The sequence below is a fragment of the Symphodus melops genome, assembly GCF_947650265.1.
Source record: "Symphodus melops genome assembly, chromosome: 14".
NCBI classification, from domain to species: domain Eukaryota; kingdom Metazoa; phylum Chordata; class Actinopteri; order Labriformes; family Labridae; genus Symphodus; species Symphodus melops.
In genome coordinates this window covers 20,758,193-20,779,407 of record NC_136704.1, presented here as the reverse complement: position 1 = coordinate 20,779,407, position 21,215 = coordinate 20,758,193, and the positions used below count along the sequence as shown (strand labels likewise).

General features: G+C 40.9%; 1 protein-coding gene and 1 long non-coding RNA gene across 4 annotated transcripts in view; both read right to left on the bottom strand.

The window, feature by feature from the left end:
* Positions 1 to 20,498, bottom strand: part of LOC306834742 (uncharacterized protein) — a 97,745-nt gene extending 77,247 nt beyond the window's left edge. Inside the window, exons 1-2 of one of the 2 annotated variants that reach the window (XM_079360883.1) lie at positions 19,845 to 20,498; positions 18,646 to 18,786 (exon numbers count right to left, since the gene is read on the bottom strand). In XM_079360883.1, coding sequence (XP_079217009.1) covers positions 18,646 to 18,694 — 49 coding nt within the window. In that variant the 5' untranslated portion in view covers positions 18,695 to 18,786; positions 19,845 to 20,498. Of the gene's footprint in view, positions 1 to 18,645; positions 18,787 to 19,774 lie in introns of both variants that reach the window. The other variant, XM_079360882.1, reaches the window with a different exon arrangement.
* Positions 13,605 to 15,915, bottom strand: LOC306834746. 2 transcript variants are annotated; one of them, XR_013780532.1, is made up of 3 exons: positions 14,398 to 15,915; positions 13,933 to 14,225; positions 13,605 to 13,762 (listed from the first exon to the last, which is right to left on the bottom strand). It is a non-coding gene; the product is annotated as an uncharacterized lncRNA (long non-coding RNA). The 2 variants fall into 2 exon arrangements; XR_013780533.1 differs by having other exon boundaries at positions 13,982 to 14,225.
* Positions 20,499 to 21,215: the final 717 nt, after the last annotated feature.

Here is a 21,215-nt window from a genome sequence, read left to right as displayed (position 1 = left end):
TTTGTCTCCCCTCTCAGAGTAAGGACATCACTTGGAATGAAACATAGATACAGTTTTACTAGTATTTCATTGTGTAGTGAAGGTTAATCTTTCAAAAGCAAAAATGAATTGGCTTTCTTTTCATCTTCTTTTTTTTATTTTTATCTCAAGTGCGATCTGCATTAATGAGTGACTCATGCTAGTTGAATGTCTCACAAACTGGCGTTAATGCCCAAAGACCCAAGTATCTCCGTTTGTTGAGTAGAAAGTGTTTTGTCAGTATTTTGTAAGCGTGCGTGCTGGGGTTTTATAATTGCACCATTTAGAGCGGTGGATGATGTAAACTGGGACAATGTGTGCAGTCTGAGATGAATGAAGAAAGTTGCTTTAGACTAACTGTCCTGTGCTCCATCCTCCCTCTAATACTTAATCCCCACATCCTTCTCCCTCCTCACCCATTTCCCCAACATCCTCCCTCAGAGGACATAACCTCAACAATCCAACGTGATGTGAAGGTCTTCATTACATTTAGTCAATTTCTCCAGCACTGGTTTAAAAAGGGCTTCTGGTTTGACTTTGGTTATTATCATCCCGGTGTGACTCTTAAGAGAAACAGTTGCTTTTTTAACCAAAAATGGGAATGTTCAGACATGGCATGAATGACCGCATATCATACCTTCAAAATTGAGCCAATTCCCTCCAGTGTATCATACGTGATTCACCCTCTGTGTAAACATTTCCTCTTAATGTCCTAAAAGGGGTCAGGTCTCTGCAGGAGGGAGTTCAGTGTAAGACCAATGGAACTCAAGTTAAGAGACCCAATCCTCCCGTGGACTGTACAAGGATGTCTGTAGGATGCTTCCTGCTATGACAACACAGCAAACAAAGCAAGAGGAGGAATAAAACGGGTGAATTAAGGTCAAATCTCTTTAAGATATTAAACTGCAAGTTACCTAATTCACTAAGAGAGCACTTTTAACAATATACAGTCAGTACCAAGCATGTGTAGTTGCAGGTTGTGTAATTAATACTATACTTATGAACTTGATGGATGGATGTATAGAGGGAATGATGGATAGACCTAACGATTGATGGTAGGATGGATGAATTGGACTGATCATATTGGGTTATAATTTTCTTTCCATTTTGTAAAAGACGTGTTTCAAAAACGGAAACTTGCACACATTTTTTCATCACTGCAACACTAAAGATCAGATGTTGTACAGCACTTAAAGTTTGTAGCAAGCGCTATTAGCAGAGCATGAAATATACCATTCTCATGGATAATTATATGTCAGATAAGGTCAGTGGAAGATCAACGTCACGCCACGGTTTTTAACACTTAGCCAGAGGAGAGAGAAACAGAGCTGCACACAGGAAGTCCTTTAGTACGGGGCTTTCCAGTGTTGCTATGACACTAATGACCACAAATACACTTGAACCCAGGAGAAGTACGTGTGTGTTAGTGTGTGTGTGATGGAGGAAATTACACATTAACCATGACAGCTCTCCAAAGCGCTGACTGGCCAAAGAAGATTTTGTTGCTTATTGTGTTGAATCCCTCTATTGTCTTTGTATCCACTTGACTATTTGTGTGTGTTTGAACAGAAGATATAGGCATGTATAAGGGTCACTGTCGCTGGTTTGTGTGTAGCTTTGTGGACCCCACCCAGTTGAATTAGTGTTTATACCCTGACCGGGCGTGAAGTGAGGGAGTCAACTCATGTGAAAATGATTTTCTTTTTTTGTTGAATTTTGGTCCTTTGAGGGAACATAATAGATTTTCAGGATGACGAACCAGCGCACCATTTCAACTCTCTGACCCTGTTCTGAGACCCAATCTGAGTCGATTAAAGATGAAAGATTTGCTCATACAAACCTATCATGGGAACCTTTTGACAACCTACAGGGAGCAACTTCACACGAAAGAAAAACATCTTATATGGGAGATAAAAGACATTCTTTTCACAAAGATAACAAGACCAGAAAAGGTGTTGGGAAAGCTTTACACATCTGAATCAAAAAGAAATCTCCAAAAGTCACGATTGAAACTATAATGCAGGGATTTGATGCAACCGATAATGCCCACTTATTTTTCATTGTTAGCCACTTTCTTTCCCATCATAACTCACTAATGGTTCATTTATTGGTTCAGTGTGATGTAAAGAAAACTGCAAATCTAGAAAGTAAATGAGGGGGTTACAAAGTGGTGTAAAGGAAATGTACTGACAGAATTTGAAAACTTGTCCCTGAATCTTTCGAGGTTTTTTTTTGCAACATTTGTAATAAGATTTTTTTTTATGCCAGTTTCAGTCAAACAAGTCACGTTTGCATAGTTTGAATTTTTTACTGCAGCAGCTGAAAATAGTTTTAGTTTGGCGTCAAGGTTTTCCAGATTCATTTTAAATGCAGATCTTGAGCAGAGTCTTTGGGATACACCATCTGGGGAATATGAATGTATGCACACAAAATGTTTCACTCCATCAAAAAGATGCAAAAATTCACATAAAAAAAGTAAGAAACAATTTGAGATTCTATACAGGAAACGTCAAGGTGTCACCATTGAATGACTTTACCAACGCTCATTACAATGTGTTCAGCAGCTATCAAAACTGTTGACCTCAAAACAAAAATGTTGGTAAGGAGAAGATTTTTAGAGATCTGCAACATCAGTTGCACTCGTGCCTTGGGGTCGATGAGTTTTAAGACAAACTTTAAAGGCGATCCTTCCAATAGTTCTTCATATATATAGATGGGTCTGGACTTAATCAGAATGCGCACTGAACAATAAAGATTGTCATCCCTGGATTTCAGCCTCAACTGTGGCTTTAAAACAAAGAAACCACAACACTACAGGCCAAGAAAATGCCACGACGCCACACAGTTCCTTTCTTGAAGCGGAGTTCTTGTTTATCCAGTTATTAATCCAAACCCCTTACATCATGCTGAGTAAGCATTTGGCCCATGCTATAGATACACAAGGGACGTTAACTTCCAGCAGTTCAAATGGCAGCTGAAGCACGCCATCATCTACTTAGAAAAACAACGAGATGGAAATTATTAAGGAAGCCCAGTGAATTCATACATTCTCACAATGTTATGTCACACTCATTAAGACCTCCATCACCATCAACAGTTGCAGAAAGAACCTCCCAACATGCGGACCCAAAACTGTCAACTCTCTCTGGATTGTGTATTCATGGCAACCAAGAGCTGCCACAGAGCGTCGGCCATCAACTCGCCAAGCCACATGAGTCGGGCCTTCCGCTAAGAACGTTCTTGAAGCTCAAAAACTTGAGTTTGAAACAACAGCTGGACTTGCTGCGTCGTTTAGAAGAGAGAAATACGTATTGTTCTGGGTTCTTGCAATGTTTCATTATCTTTATGCTTGTCTTTTAATTCCGTCTACGGTAAAAATCATGGAGGAAGTCCCAGAACATCAACCACTGATTTCAAAGGAGGTCACCATGTTGGAAATTGTCACCCCAAATTAACAAACCTTGTTAGCAGCAGTTCCCCAACAACTCTGGTTTCTCCTCATGGTGGACTACTCAGGGGACAAGGAGCGAGAAGAAACCAAGGCGGGTCATTGTATACATTCCCCATTATCCGTGGACATTAGCTAAAATAATTCTTTCAACTAAAGGATACTATGTGCTCTTACTCCTAAGTGTGTTTACGTGACTGTAAGTGTCCATTTGTTTGTCAATGAAAACTCTTTATTCTAGCTGGCAGTTTAAATGAAACCAGCCAAAGAGTTGGCTGGCAGACAACGAGGGTGTCTCTGTAATCTTGGGTGGCATCCAACCCTCTGTGAGCACTTACAGTTACCCCTGAATACACTGGCTGTCTGCAGACAAAACAGCACTCGAAAACATTTCCAAATGGACGGGGGTTGGAAAAGAGAACTGTAAACAGACCCTCACAGGAGAAGTAGTCACAATAGATTAGTAGGGAAGATGCACAAGTGCAACTAAAGTACAACTAAGCATGTAAGGGGTCACAGTCTGGAGTTTACATTACACAAGTCCATTTCTGTAGGTTACATGATCCTCTAGAGCATTTCTCATTTACTGGATGCTGTCCTCAAACTTGATTGATCATTACGATGTTTTTAAGTTGTGATCCAGCTTTAAAATGCCCAAAAGTTCGGTGGCTCTAGTCCTGTTGGGTAAAAGTAAAAGGTATGTAAAAGAGCTCATATTCACATTTTGCCTTCTCAGGTTTTGTTTCTGCTTTGAAAAATGATTGTATCCTCACCCGAGAGGATTGCCAAGAGACTCCAGGTGAGACTAACTTTGAGTTAACTCGTCAGATTTCGGCCTTACGAAAAATTCGAGCCCCGTCCGTCTCACCTCACCTTTTATTACTTCTGTTTTAAAGCACACATCCAACTCATCCTCCTCCACTGCTCACACTGTTTCTTCAACACGCTCACTAAAAATAAACTCACCTGTATCATAAAGTATTTTCTGCAAAAATCATAGGCCCTCCTTTCCCTACAACTCAACTACACAGCCATGACTCACAGAGCACTCACCATAAGCCCAGGACCCCTCTCAATCCACTCTTTGTTTTTCTGTCATCGGGTCGGAGATACAGAGCCCTGACCTGGAAGAGGGCACGCTTCAAAAAGAGCTTAGTCCCCTGAGTGACTGAAGCCCTAAACAAGCTTCCTCGCTGACTTGCCAGTTGTGTTTTCTTCATATGTACCAGCCATGCAAAGCTGTGAGAATAAATGTTCCCCTATTTTAATATCTGCTATTAAAATCAATGTAGAATGCTGATTGCATACTAATGCTGCCTTTTAACAGCTGTTACACCACAAAAGGGATTCATGTCAGTATTTTTGCACAACACCAACATCTTTTGTACAGATGTATTTTTTGGCTGGAGTGAAAGGATATTTACAAATGGCAGTCATCTCCACCAAAACAGACCGGGGATCAGATGGCGTAGTTCAACTGTGTTACCACTAGGGGGAGCCACATTCCAGGATAAAAGCCCCTAAATTCAGAAGAGAGCTGATTCGTTGATTGATACGCGTTTGATTTGAATGGAGGTTTGGGGGGGGGGGGGGGGGGGGGGGGGGGGGGGTTTGCCCGGGATGTGATAAGAATAAAACCATTTTGCTCCGGTTTGCGAGGCCATTTAAAGGCTTGTGTTTTCATTCGATTCCCATCTGTTTTTACTGTCATTTTCAAGTCGTCGCTCCACTTCTGTTCACATGGCTATTAGATGAGTCATCTGCGTTATCTTCGCATTTTCATCTATTCCCACGTTGCATATGTGTTATGTGTTAATAAATCTCCCCCCCCCCCCCCCCCCCCCCCCCCCCCCACACACACACACACACACACACAATGAAATGAAAAAAACAAAACAAAAACAAACAAACAAAAAAACCGAGAGATTTATGGATGAGTCACACTCTGGAAAGAATGAAGGGAAGACGAGGAGAGAATAAAAGCTTCAGTAGCGTTTAGAGGAGGCAAAACAAACACAGAAAGGGATAAAAGGAGGAAGGGGGGGGGGAGTGGGGAAGTGATGGAGGAGCGTTCGCATTGATGAGTCATTATCTGATTGAAAGGGGAGGAAGGGAGGGGGAGGAAGGGAGAAAAATATGAGTCCAGGAATAGTAAAGAAGAAATAGAAGGGATGAGTCAGAGCGGGAGAGAAAAAGACTCGGCGGGAGGAAGGGGTCACAGGAGGCAATTAAGTGGAGGGAATAAGAAAGGGAACAGAGACATTAAAGCAGAGAAGTGGGACGAATAAGAGAAGTTTTCAGGGGAAAAGTGAAATGAGAAAGATGATTAAAAAGTCAGAGCATGGAAATGAAGAAACCTGGAATAGATGGGAAGTTAATGAAGAAGAAGAAGAAGAAGAAGAAGAAAGAAATATAAAAGGATCAGAGGCAAGGGGACTAATGGAAGGACGAGGGCTTACAATTAAAGCAACTAAATGATTTAGAGAGTATAGCAAAGAGGTCTAACTTGGTGTAAGCAGCAATGTGAAAACATTAAGGCTTAGATTACATTTTGTTGAAAGGAAAGGTTTTAAGTTTAATGGACAACATGAGATTTGGAAAGGAGTGGCAGATGATGTTGCGTGTGTTGGGATTAAAGTGGATGAACTGAATGTGCATTAGCCCGTTCTGCGTATGCCAGGAGGAGTGATATCCCCGGGATGTTTTATTGAGTTCTTTTGTGTCTGAACTTTATGAACAATGGCGGGGGGCCGAATAAAATCCACGGGACACGTTGTTCTGCTCTGTGAATGTGAAACAGCACCTCCCTCTACTGGCTGCAAAGACACGCTCTTCCTGCCCTGTGTGTGTGTGTGTGTGTGTGTGTGTGTGTGTGTGTGTGTGGTCTGGTATGCTTGTGATTAGTTAAGAGAAAATCTGAAATCTGTATACTTCAAAGGTCTTAAAATAAATTAAACTTTCTTTAACTCTACTAAAGCAGTTCATGTTTTCTACAGGAGCACTTTCATGCTGTTCATTGCCTGTTTTGTGTGTTTTTGCCCATTATGAAGTCTGATGATTACACAAAAACTGAACAAAGCAGCATTTGTTGGGACCCTTTCGGGCACATTAGTCTGAAACTCATCAGTTGACATGATCACTCTTTAAACCGTAACACCAGAACATCACTTCACTGATCTTTGCTCATGTTCGTTCATATTGTCTCCTCTTTTGGTCACTGCAGCTGAGACTGATAACTTCTCCGTAGAGAGCAGCAGTCGGAAAGCCTTTCTTGCTTGCCAGGTCGGGGTGTGACCTCACATGACAGCGATGAACTGTTGGGTTACAATGTACATGTTGGTAAATGGATTCCTACTGTAGGCTGGCTCCAGAAAGACAAAAAAATCTAACAGAGACGAACACGGGACTCGTGACACAGCCGGTTACACACAGGTTATACGGCTTTAGTGTGAACTTTAGTTTTTATAACCAAATCCCTATCACAGATATTAGCCTTTCAAAATTATTTTTTTATTATTAGCTTGTGAAATTTTGAATTACTTTTTTTGCCTGCGTAAAGCACTTTGAATTGCCGTCTGAAAGGTGCTATACAAATAAACTTACCTTACCTTACAGATGTACTATCACCATTTGTCTTTATTTGAAGTTGATGTTTGGAACCACTTTATTGCAAGCCCACTGCGAGTGAATATTAACGGGCTGAATCGCTCTGTGTGAATAAAAATACATTTATATTTGTTTGCATTGATTAGTACATTTTTCAATGTTATTCAATGATGCCATTTTAAATGACAATGACTGAACAAATTAGTATAAAGTGCAACATTCATTCTGTGTAAGAAGTCAACAGAGTGTAATACCCACATTTACCACGTGGTGGAGCTGCAAATCTATGCTATCACACGCCGTGAACACTCAGGACTGGCAATGTTTGAAAAAAAAAAAAAAAAAAAAAAAAAAAAAAAATTCCAAAACAAAGAGTTACAAATTTTATGTTCATCTCAAAAACTGGAACTTAATAATTGGTGGATTTGAGTCAAATTAAAATTGTTTTGATGACATTGCAGACTTTTTTAATTGGTTAAATTAAGAGAAAAAAAAGCAACATTAATTTTATGCATCAGCTCAAAACAAGTTAACGATATTTAATTATCAATTATTTAACCAAGTGCATCTTAATGAAAAAATATGGAAATGTATAAAACATTTTGCTGGCTCAGTGTGTGTGTGTGTGTATCTCAGCCCTCTTTCTTTTTGGCCTGCATCTTAATAACGCCCAGAAAGGCATTTGTGGGTAACCTGGTGTGATATTAAGAGGTCACAGGAGTGCATTCACAATCTCATTTGGAGCGCTGCCATTGGTCACTCATGCCTGCAGTTTGTGCCAGTGTACGATTAGCCTCTAGACTGAGACTGTCTTAGAGCAGTGGGCATAAGGTGGGGCGAGATTAGTCTTAAGTGCTTTGTGGAGACAGTGTGTAGATTGGAACAGAATGGAGTTGAACATTTCTGAGAGGCAGCACAGCATAATTAATCTTCTTGGTGACTTAAACATGAGTAGGTGGGGTTAAAAGAAAATTAGCTTTAGCTAAGCTTTAAGCGAGGGTTAAACAAGCCCTGTGGTTAGGGGGGAAAGAAGAATGTTTACATTTAGTTTTTTATGCATTTCTGAGGCCAGACAAATGTTGTGTTGAATACATTTCTGTTTTTTAAATGATGTTCAAATCCACGTTTGTCTCTACTGGCACATTGATGTTTCTCTGCCATTACTGCCGGAACTTCCTTTAATGAGGGAGGTGCCAGGCTAACCCCTCAGTTTCCACACGAATCAAAAGTGCACAGAGTGCTATCAGCGCGAGGCCAATCGCTCCCTCTCTAGTCATTGCTAGTGTTTTGACTGTATGCTTCAGAAAGGTTCCAGAGGAGCGGCACGCACCATCGTATGGAGCAAAACTACAGTGGAGACATCCAGTGGAAACTGCTTGGTGCTTTTCAAATGGTGCCAACCTAGCTAGCTACTAAGCCTTGTGAGCTAAAATAAAAGGAGAAGAAAACGCTTCAATTGCATGTAATTGTACCTAACAAGTCCGGTTTAATAGTGTTTGGTCCGAAACCTAAATTTTTCCACTGCAACACACAAGGTAAATACTCTGGCTACTTAAGTAGTAAATCCTCTTTTAATTCCAGCCGTTTGGAATATAATCCAGCACAGCCTCAGTGTTATCATCACCTGGAGCGTTATCGTTTCTATTGGTGAGTTTAATGCATATTCAGTTAGATAGATTTTGTTTGCTCAATTAAACCTGAGCAAGCCATTCTTCCTTTTGTCCCTACTCTTAATGCCAAACTTAACTGACCAGCTACTGCCACAGGCTTTCATTTCGATGTATTGATTGGAGAGCAGCATTGATTTAACCATGCAGGAAATTGTCATTGTGTTTATTTATACCAGCAACCTGTCAAGTGACTACATGAGCCTAAAAAAATTAATTCACATTTTTTTTTAAATCATAATTTCCACCTATTACTTTGAAACACAGTAAAACTGAATGCATCAGAATTAGGATGACAAAATGAAATATATACCAGATTCAGTGACCAAGTCTGATGTTTGTTTTTTGTTTTTTTGCAGTGTATGATGTGTTCGCCTGTACTGCTTGTCGCGCTGACTGTGAGGCTCAAACTATTGAGACGTAGAACAAAGATGAGGGGCTGACAGAGGAGACTCCACTGAAGAGGCTCTACAGCGCTGAATAGGAAGTTGGGTGAATAGGATTTGGAGGGGTGACAAATCGAACAGGGGATTAGGTGCGTGTGTGTGTGTGTGCGTGCGCGCGTGTGTGTGTGAAGTACACCAGCTGGCTGAGTCCTCCTTCCCATTAACTGAGGAGGCGTGTGTGTGAATGTATGTGTTTATGCAAAGCATGCATGGTGACTTTGGCACTAAGAGAAATGTAGAAACCTTCTTTTGAAACTAACGGATTATAAGTATTACCCTACGTTGAACTATACAGAGACTGCAGGCTATACTGCTAAAGTATATCATTGAATAACCTGCATTTAATTGAAAATCTGAAATATATTTATCATAAATACAGGTCTGTTATGAACTCTTGTGAACCTGACCACTAAGCCATTTTTCTATAGGATGGTAATAAAGCTCAAATTGAAGTTCAACAGATATCAACCTGACTTCACTAATAAATACAGCACTGTAAGGATGTTTGTAAAGCCTACCTAGTAGTGAGCATCATCCTGGAATCCTTAAAAAATAATCCACTGGATTTGGAGCAGACACGAGTTTATATGTTAGTTCAGCAACTTAACTTAAAAAAAAAAAAAAAAAAACTTTGTTTAAGCGTAAAAAATCAGGAAGAAGTAAAGTTAGCAGAAAGCTGAAGATGGACTATAGCTCAGTCTCATGACTTTCAGGTCGGCACCACATTTAAAAACAAGGACAACTTTACAGAAGCCCATTTTGGACAAACATCCATACATTTGACTTTACTCCCTTTTCCTGGGATAATAAGGACATTTTGGATGCCTCCTTCAGATCCTGTTTAATGAATCTGCTTATCACAGCGCTAACAACGGGATGGGTTAATTCTGTAGAACTTGAGAAAATGACTATAATAGCTTGTTTTAATGGGAAAAAACAGCGTTGTTACCCCAAAATGACGAGATGAATAAGTCAACATGTAAAGAAAACAACAGAAATGTGCTCCTGATCAAGAAAAAAAATGGAGACACTTAAAATGTATGAAAGCATGTCCTCTTCGAGTTTCTGTATTACTTGTTTGCGTTAGTGTGATGACCATTAAAAGAGAGACGCCTCAACATTTCAAGATGAAGAACCTGGGTTAAAATGATATAGAATACGAAACCACTTCTTTTACATTTGGGCACTTTCAAATAAGATACTGTACATCAATTCACAATTTATTTTGGTTTCCCTACTTGCATAAACATCAGTCAGGTTTAATGACTCATAGCTGTTACATAAGCCTCTTTATCAGTGCATCTATAGCTGCTATAGTGGCTGTTATTCCAAGAAGGAGCTGAGAGAAGTACAGAGTGGGTGCCTTCGTGGTTGCAGGCTATATGGAACATACATGATGTTTAGGCTCCAGTGATAAAAGACGTGGGTGCAAGTGAGCAAAGAGAACTTTCTGTTTCTACTAATAGATTTAAACGCACTTAAAGTCGTTTCCTAGAATTTGAATGAAAGCCAGACCTTTTTTTTTAATGGGCATGTCACATCCATTTTTCAGCTTTTGTACGGTGATTGACATGAGCTTTTTCCACTACAATTTTGAAATCTGTTTCTCTATTCTGTAAAAAAGCTGACGTACAGGGCCTTCTGTAAAATTGTAAATTTGAGTTTCCCTGAGCAGCTCTTTCATCCTTACTTCTCCTTTTTTTTTTTTTTTTTTGCTTCCCATCCCTCCTGTTCTTTAAAGCACACCTGTTCACAGCCTGAGTACAAAGGAACACGTAGACAGTCTTACAGATGTTTCCCAGAACAATGTTCAAGAGAACGTTTCATAACTGAAAAAAATTCAAACTACACTCCACTTTGGATGTATTCATAGGCAGTTTTTTTTTTGATTCTCTTATGCATCTGAATCAACAAACCCTTTTATTGTTAGTATAATTACCTTCAACAGGCAGCATGTGGAGAGACTCAGCTTGTCATTGATTGGCCGTTGACTGGCAGGATTCGCCCTTGAGGCAAATTGCTTTTTCAAAATTTCGTCCTCTCCCTCCTCGCATTGATTTTCAGGGGACAATGGGGAAGTCAATAACAATTCTAAGGTTTAACAACCACTGATTTACGCGGAGAATGAGACACAAAAAGAAGTGCTTTACTCGAGTGTTAAGAGCTGTAATCCTGCAAGGTCAGTTTTTGTCACAGAAAAGTGTATGGATGGACGAAGGTTCTAAATGTTGGACCAATCGGAAGACTGTATTCGTTTGCTTGTTATTATAAGAATAATAATCTATGATATCACTTTAAATTAAGGCACGCATTAGCTATTTGCTTGTTAGCATGCTAATTAGTACCATTATGGTGTCGAATTTGAAATTAACACTGTCCTAATTCAATAAATGCAAAAACGTTTTAGCTAATAGCTAAAATTAGTTTGCCCTCAATAACCTCCTAAGAACAGCTTATTGATAAAAGTAAGATACTTATTGAACATGACGGACCACATTAATATTAGTCTTAATGTCATAGCACTGTTATGTAGCTTAATGTGTGAGGTGTTTGCTGGAATAACTGATAACACAGTTCTGTTTTCAGTGGCTTGCGCTAGTGTTAGCTCAAACAGCATGCTAGCAATCTAGAGATAAAACACTGCTAAAGTAGAAAGACTCAAAGCTGGTGGCTAGAAATTCAAAGTAAAAAATATTATTTTTGCAATGAAGGGGCAATGACTTGAAACAATACTTAGGATTTATAAAAATAAATCAGCTAGCTACATATAGGATGAAAACATTTACTTTTGTTAAAACAGATGCAGCAGTGAATGAAGCTCAATCATTTAGGGTAGTTTGATTGACTTCAATCAATTTCAATGCACACTCCTCTGAGTGTATAAACACAACCCCATACGACCAGCACCCCTCCCCCTGAATCGCCCATGGCCCGGCATTAAGAGAAGTTCTGTTGCCCGGTAATGAAGAGGAGGGAGGCGGCGAGGCAGGTGCTGCCGCCGGGGGAACAGTGGGCCACTTGTGGCTTGGTTGAGTGTCTCTCCACACTCACCATTTCTCTTGCCATCTCCCCACATTCACTTCATCTTTAACCCCACACCGTCATCACAAACAGGTGTGAGCTTGATTCCCTGCCCCCTGCCTGTCGATTTCTCCCACTCACTGACCGTTTTTTCTTTTTCTTTTTATAACCTTTACCTACAGAGTCAATTTATGGCCAAACACATTCTGATTTGTTCATTTACATATGACGCTGTATGAGCATTGAAAGCACACACAGGGACTAATCAGTCTCATTTGAATTCATGGTGTGAAGGAGGGTTGCAGCCTATGTGTGACTCAGCCTATGCTTGAAATCTAGTTACTTTATACATTAAGCGAGATGCAGTCTTTACTGCGGATGAAACTCAAATAAGCAGCAACAAAAATTAGACAAAAATCAAGCATAAAATGGTATGAGGGCATTGCTCCAGCGCAGCATGAAAGTGTATGCATTAGATTCCAAAATGATTCAGCGTTGTTATTCAGGTCTCCTTGAGATATTATTTCAATCATTCCCTGTGTGTTCTGTCATCGCCGATGTACAAAACCTGCTCTACAGATGATTCTGTGACGGTTCCCTCAAGGGTAATGGGCTCCGAACGAGGTGTTGAACTATTAAGAAGTGATCAAATTCCCATTTAGGACATCAGTACGGCTCTTTCTTTTTTTTGCGCGTTGTCTCAGCACAGATGGATGCCTCTGCAAAAACAAAGCCGTCGTAAAGCTCAGAGTTCCTCCGGGACAGAAAGTGTCCTTTTGTTTTCTCTCAAAGGTTGTTTGACATTTTAACATCAGAAAATCAATAGCACATTTATTTTCTGGAGGAGGGCGTTGGCTTGTGTGCAGAATGTATTTGACATACATTATTTACTGATTTCCTGTTTAATCAGTGTAAACAGAATCATTAACTTTTCATGCATTATGCAAAATCTAATTAGGACAAAATAATGTGATGTCAAAGCAGTCGTTCTGACATTTTGTGTAAATGTCAGAATACTCCCTTCAACAATGGAGGTAAATTGTTCAATTATGCATATTAAACCTTTGCTGTGAGATGGTACAATTGGGCAATGGACTTTGAAACTGATAAGCTGAGAGTGTTTATTAGAGACTTTATGAAGCACTTATGTGTTTCTCTCGATCTTAGGAACTATTTCTGTGTCAGTTTTGGCTCCATGTGGACAAAGCGGTAACTTTTATCTCTGGGGATTTTTTCCTATACATGTATAAGCACACAACGTAACATAAGGTGGTGAAGTGGTTAGCACTGTTGCTTCACAGCGGGGGAGGCTCCTGGTTTGAATCCCTGTTTGGACAGGAGCCTGGACTCCGTGTGGAGTTTGCATGTTCTCCCATTTGCACTGTGGCTGCTGACATGCTGCTTAGGGTTAATTGGTGACTCTAGAATTGCCTGTAGGTGTGAATGTGAGCGTGGCTGGTTGTCTGTCTCTATATGTCAGCCCTGTGATTGACTGGCGACAAGTCCAGGATGTATCCCCCCTATCGCCCAATAAAAAGCTTGGATCTCCAGTCCACCTGCGAACCAAAATGGGAAAAAGCGGTAAACAAAATGGATAATGGATGTGTATGAATTGTTTTCTTGTAAAGAATTTCAGCTTCAGGTGAATTAAAGCCCTCCCTTTTTTATATTTTAGCCATGTTTTCTTGCTTGTATTTTCACAGGGCTGACTCTTGATGTGACTCACACTTCAGTAATTTGAAGGCCGTTTGCCATTACGGAGAAATGACAATTACCGATGTGATAAACAGAAGGAGCGCGTCAGGGAGCTGCTTCAAATATCCCACACTGGAGCCCAGCTCGTGCACAGCGAGGAATCACATGCCCTCTCATCTCTCGCGACCAGGCGCAATCTATTTCTCATTCTCTCCTCATTGTTGACACACTGTCATTGCGAGGCCTGGCTGCCTAGCAACAAAATCCTGGCAGTCGTTTTTCCAATCTTCCGTCAGACGGCAGAAGCTCCGCCCCTCTCTGTCCCTGGAGGAATGATGGAAAGGTCACTTCACTCCTCGCCGTGTCTGACAGCACACAGATTGTCTTTTCTCAAAACTCTATGGAGAGCGTGTGTGTGTGTTTTTTTTTTTTTACTTTGGGTACAATACATTCAGTGATGAGTGGGCAGAGTGGAAGCAGTTTGCTCTCTACAGACTTAGCGATCGAACCTTTTGAAGGAGGGAGGGTTTTCTACAGATCGATGATGGCCACACTTTCCTCATCCCGTTCTGAATGTGACCCCCATTGGACCGCTCCATTGTTGTTCTTTTTTAAAAGGTCGGAGGCCCTGTGGAGTCATGCAGTAGAAAAAGTATCTTTTTTTATCTGTGTTACAAACTGGGTCATAGTATTGTATTTTTGGACCTTTTTTTTTTTTTTTTTAAATAGGCATTATACGAGGGTTTTACTCACCCACTTCATGCTGAGACGTGGGAACGAGCTGGCGACTCTTGAAAGAGCTTCAGAAAGGAGCCCACGGGATGAACCACAGGAGAGCGCGGCAGGTTTTGAAGACAAATATAGATCCTGTACGCTGTTTAACACACTCAGAGTAGTCGTATGTACACATAACTGACAATTTATGGGTTGGATTGAAACTGAGTTGATTTGAGAAAGCATTGATTTTGAGTACAGGAGACTTTACCTGAGAACTTCCACTTAGTGATACTTTTGTTCCCCAACATGTAAAAGTTAACTTCTCTATGAAAACACTTAAATAGACATATTCAATTCCTTCTCTTTTTCATGTTGTTGCATTTGAACGCATCATGACGACATCTCATTGACCTTTGACTCGTAGTCATTTCACAGCCAAAGGGAGCGATAGTTAATGTCACATCCTTTAGTTAGATGACTCACTTTGATCCTGCCTGTTTTAACAGGGATTTCAAACCTGGATCTTTTTTTTTTTTAATCTCACAGTTGATTACGTCGATTGGGTGCGCTAACCACGGCTTTGAGTGGAGGATGAGGCTGCAGCAGCTAACACGTGTCTGCATGCTCCTTGCACCTGCTGCAAGAGTATACAGATCTTTTAAAATTGATGTTTGTATTTCATGTTGACTCAGCAGTTTCTTTGAATAGAAGCTGCTAAGATCCTCAGTCAAGGATCCCTGTTGTTTATCAAATGCTGCATTTTACCGTGTTGGCTTTTTTAAAATGGGTTTAGTCATTTTTATGTCCTGTGATGCTTTGCTGCGACTGTTGCCGCCTGTTCAGGGACGAAGCAGGTGGAAGTTGAGTTCCAAGGTTCGGCATTTTGGTTCGATTTGATTCGCAATGCTTACGTGTTTGTTGGCTTGCAATTTAATTGGATTTAAAACCGACTATTAGAAAATCAGTGTGAGATCATTTTTGGGCACCAGTGATGTGATGTACAATTCGGGATTTGTCTCGATATATGATGTTAAACTTACAGGACACACAAGACTCCATGGCAGTATTGGTGAGCTCATCAGCTGCTTCAATAGACAAGAACAAATTCACTAGTTTGGTCAAAGAAAATCAAGCCAGTAAGTCAAGTAACACACTTTCTGTACATGCTGTCAGCTTAGTTTGTAAGAGGTTGAAACTAAAAGTTTTTTTTTTTAGTCAAAAAGTCTATTTGATATTTTTGAAATCAGAGTGGAAGGAGTGATTGATTGTGGGAATGGTGAGGAGGGAGATGAAATTAAAGTTCATCCTGACCTACAGTCCATCATGTGTACTGTGTTGTCTCTTAATGATGCTGAGCTCAATTAAGCTGTTAAGGATCATGTGGAGAGGAGAACAGCGGGGGAGGGGTGTTGGAGGAGGGGGAGTGTTACACAACTGAGAGATCTCTCTGTGATTGGACACTCAGAGATGTGATGTGACCACACCTGAAGCTAAGTGATTGTGGTCTGATGCAAAGAGTGGACTGATACAGTAGAGCAGTTTTGACTTTTGGACAGCAGGCTCCTGTTATCTTCCTGAGAGCTGCATGAAGATTTCTCTGCAACAAGGTGGGGGATAAGCTCTCTGGGGTTTTTGTTTTTTTTCTGGACAGAAAAGCGATGGCTGTGCAACAGGATGAACAGCGTCACATGCACATGCTGTCTCAGACACGGAGCAAAGAGAATGTGAGTACAAGACACGATCCGTAGGCGGCAAAACTACATTTGGAAAAGACAAACACACCTTTCTGAAAAGTTGAAAGCTTTAAAAAGGAGAGGCCGCACAGCTTGATTATCATTTAAAAGTCGACAGCCTGAAGGAATAAAATGAGTCTCAATTTGTCCACGAATTTCTCTTTGTCACAACTTTAATGCTGAGTTTTGCGACTTTAGCCACAAATTCAACGTTAAAAGTTTGTTTTCGTTTTTTTCCTCCCTGGTGCTTCAAAGGCAGCACCGAGGTTTATAAAAAAGAAAAACGTTCAACTCATCGCCACGTTTGTCTTTTTCTTCCATCTCAACATCCACTGTTCCACTCGTGTGACCTGATCACTAAACTAACACATAATTACAAGATGAAGAACCAGAGAGGCAGAGCTCCAGGAGCAACCTTCAAAGTCCTCTGGATGCATAATGGAGGAGAACTAAAGGAGCTCGCTCTCATTAACATTCCCCACAGTCACCTTGAACAATGCGCCTTCCTGACTGCGAGTGGCAGCGCTCAGCGGGGGGAGATGGATCTCCCTGTACTCATGTCAGAATATTTTAATGTGTCATCAAAGTGGCAGCTCATTTCTGGCACAGCTAAACACTAAGCCCGGGCCAAACACTGGAACAAGAAGTGTGTCTGAGGGATGATATTAGCATACTGCCTCCACCGTTTGAAACGAGAAGCAATTGAGACGAGACTTTATTGACTCGGAGGCAGGCAGAGCGCCGCAGTGATTGTAGACTTCGCTGGCGGTGGCATGAAAATAGAGATTGCAGCACAGGCGGTGGGTGCATGAAGTGTGAGAGGCAGAGGGTGGGCTCCCTTTTTCTGAATCAAGCAGAGAACAAGTGAAGAGGCTGAACATGGTGGTTTGTTCAAACAGGGTCTGGACTGGGTTCCTCAAAGAAACAAAAAAAGAAAAAAGAAAAAAAGTAAAGAAAAAGCAGCTTTACCACAACAACAATTTAACATTTTGCGAACATTTTGGATGCTTCATCCCGCCTCGGTTAAAGCGAGAGGAGAAGATCTGAAGACGCATTCCAATCTTTTTGGGCACAATGTCGGGATGGACAACGGTCCGAGAAAAATACTGGTACCAGGAGAACACAGTTCAAAAAGGTCACTGATAGTTGTGATGTATCTGATGACTTGGTACCACATAAACTGGATACAAATCTACTAAAATCAAACAATACTGATATCTGTTTCACTACCACAGCAACCTCACACATACATTGAGTGGTAGTGAGAGGGCTTTACGAGGATGTTTGATCAAATGAAGAGCACTTCCTTATCATAAAATAATAAATCCATGTTTAGGGGATATTAACAACCCTGTTTGGTACAGTATTGGCTGAGACTTCTTGGATTGAACAACATACAGTGAGTCGATAACCTTCAGCGAGGTGATCCGGCACGACTCGCACCCCGGCGTCCCTGACAACCAGCCGCCACCATCGGACTCTGTCGACCCTACAATCCCCGCCGTCCTCAACCATGGCCGGCCTGCTCCGACTTTCCACTCAGCATCATGGAAGTGTGGACAACAGGAAGGTGAGGAATACTAAGGAGGTCTTATTCTATTTCCCCCTATCCCAGTTTCTTAACAAGCGTGTTTTTTTGGTTGTTCCTCGTAAGGACGAGCAATGGCAACAGCCCAATGTCCCCCCTGGGATTAATGAAGTATTTTTGACTTTGATACCTGCTCTTTTGGATAGCGCCTTAATACAACACTTGTTATGAATTGGTGCTTCACAAATCAATCAAAAATGATTGATGTCGGAAATCTGGCCTTTATGCTAAGCTAAGCTATTCATAGCTGAGATAGCTATACTTACGGATGCAATGTGTCCTACTTGTTTGGTGAAATGTTTGTTGATTCTAATTTAAATGTCTCCGTCTTAAAAACTGGCTTTCTTTTCTGTATCTAAAAAGCCATTTCATTTTCACCAGCCCAATGACTACAGATTCAATACTGGGTACTACGCTTCTGTCTGAGTTAAAGGAGTACGACACACATTTTCTCATCTAAGTCTTGATGATGTACAGCATATCACATGATCAAAATGTAGCTCTGTGTCTGATACGTCTATGACTGATACAGGTGAGTGGTTGTGTAGGGTTTGCTTGGTAATGATATAAATAGATATATAAATAGAGAACTGTCACCGTATCTCTCTGTGCTTCTCAGCGTTCGAGATGAGATGAGTCACCTGTGGTTAGAGCTCCTATCAGCAGCTCTTCACCCTCGACTTACTGTGAACCGCTGTACTCGTACCTTTCTGCAGCCGCTCTGCACCTCGCGTTCCACAGCCTGCATGACTCATTTCCTTTGCAGAGGGTCTGAGGTCTTCAGCCACCGTTTGAAAGACTGCGTAGAAGAGGAGCTCCACAACCACAGCCACCGTGTGTTACACACCTGAGAAATGTAGAGGAAAGATCACAAGCGTTATAGGAAGATGTTTCCTCTATGACAGCTAGCTGCATTTTGTCTTTTCAGTCAGTTAACAAAGGAGCCAAGTGAGGAGACTTACTGGAAGTTATAATCCTCTACACTTTAAATGAAACATCAGTTTTTTTCTCATATTACTGTTCAGAACAAAGTATTGCTCTTTAGGATTTATGAGTTTGTTTTGAACCGTGTCTTTGTTTTTTGTTTTATTTCTATGTCGCTCAAAGATCTGGAGAGGGAGGAAATGCGAAAAAGTAGCTTTGACTACGTTACCGCTGTTTATAGTGTTTATTCTTTTGTTTAACAGATCGGCTGTGCTTGTATGTTTGTATATGCTTTCTTACTGTGTGTATAGGTGTGTCAGCCCCATGAGGTGATTTGTTAGGTGATAGTCTATAAAGGAGGTAGTTCCCTTATTGAAGAAGCACAATGATGCCAGCGCAGCACAGAGGGGAAACACATCCCCGCCCTCGACCAACTGTCCACGCCACACTTCCCTTTACTTCAGAGAGAGGAGATTTGATTGCGTTTATTCAACCTTGTGTTCTCCTGTATTTGTTCAGATAGAGAGGTATGTTACTTTGGGGTTTTATTTTTTTTTATTTGTCAGGGTTAGTTTGTTTACGTCTTTGTTAGTCTTGTTGGGACTTGAGGGATTTGGACATTTTTTATGTTGCAGCTATAAATGCTGTCTTGTATGGTATTGCTATCTTTTTTGCTTCATTCTTCTCAAACATTAAAGAAATAAAACTAATTTGTTATTATTATTATTATTAATAATAAGTACAGTAGCTCCGTATTTACTCAAAATAATTATTTTGAAATGTTTCATGACAACAATTGTAAAACATTGTATAACCTTAATTTAATTTATGTCAATGAAAAACAGGCTGAGTTCACTCACTACTCAGCACGTGACCTCGCGCGTGCTCAGCTAACATGCAGCTTAATTTACTCTAAATGTTAGCTGAACACTTTGAAAGTCTCCAAGCCAAAGTGCTCTGGTCAAAACTACAACAACATACCTGTAAACTTCCATGACGTTTCCTAGCAACAGCTTTAATCTTTAAAAAAAAGAACCGCGATTTCTTTTTCTCAACAGGCACGTGGATGGAGACAGAAGCAATCGATCTCAGGCGCTGATTGAGACCACCGTGTAGATCACAGATTCTATCTACAGCAGAGTAAAGAAGAAGAACATGCGCCGATGGAGAGACGTCAGAGTGACGGAGCTGACCCCGGCAGGCGCACCAGAAGGGGGGGAGGGAGGGGCGGCGGCCTTGCACCTGTTGTCTGAGACTTCAGTGTTAACACGCCTGGCTCTCTCTCTCTCTCTCTCTCTGCATGTCATCTGATCCAGTGGTGACCAGCAGCTGCACTGTGTTTTTGCCACTGCCAGGCTCGTCGTGGTGGATGCAGGGGGCTTTGAGTAAACGTGCAGGTTTGGATAAACTTTCCTGGTGAGAACGTGGCCTGAGAAAGAAGTCAAAGCTGGTTGCCTTCATAAACTTAGTTTATTCAACATTTAACCAGTAAGTCTGTGGGATAAAAAGTGATGATGAATGGAGAAAAAAATAGATATGAGCTAAACTTGCAGAAAACTTTCCCAGACGATATGGATGATTTAATCCAGGCACACACAGCGTCTGTTAACACCCGGAAAAGTTGATGAGAAAAACAACTTTCTTTCACTTCTTGCAGAAAGAAATTGCCCACCGTCGGTAATGATAGAATACGATCTGATAAAGATGGACGCCCACTCTGCAGAGCGTGACGGGGGAGCAGTCGTCTTTCTGCTGAGGGATTTCTCCTCTGCAGAGTAAATATTTGGAGGTTGAGTAATATTGGATGAGCTCAAGCAGGATGAATTGAACATTTCGGTTTGTTTGGACTTTTGTGAATGAGTGTAGTTTGTGTACTCCTCCTGAAACAGATTTACAACCAACTGTTCCAGTCCAGCTTTACTGACTCCATTAAAAACGGGTTGATACAAATTAGAAGGATATAAATGACATTTATTCAATCTTAAAACAACAGAGGTGATGAAATGTTTTATATGGCGCTTCCATCCACATGAATAGCAGCAAGGCTGATGCTGTGTTAACCTTAAAAACGTGTGGTTTTTACTGGAGGTTATGAGCCAGCCATGGACCTTGGCGTCTCCGCGTTGTAAGCCTTGATGCTAAGCTAAAATAAAAAACAAAAGCAATGACAGCGTTTTAACTGGAAAGAAGTAAGAGACACTGAAATCCTATCCAAATAATGTTCCTGCACGGAAGAGATTTCTTACACTGACTATGAATCAGGATGAATGACTCGTCTAAATGAAACCGCTGTTATCAAGTTTCATTTTATCTTCAGTTTTGTAATCACAAATATTAATATCTCTTAACATT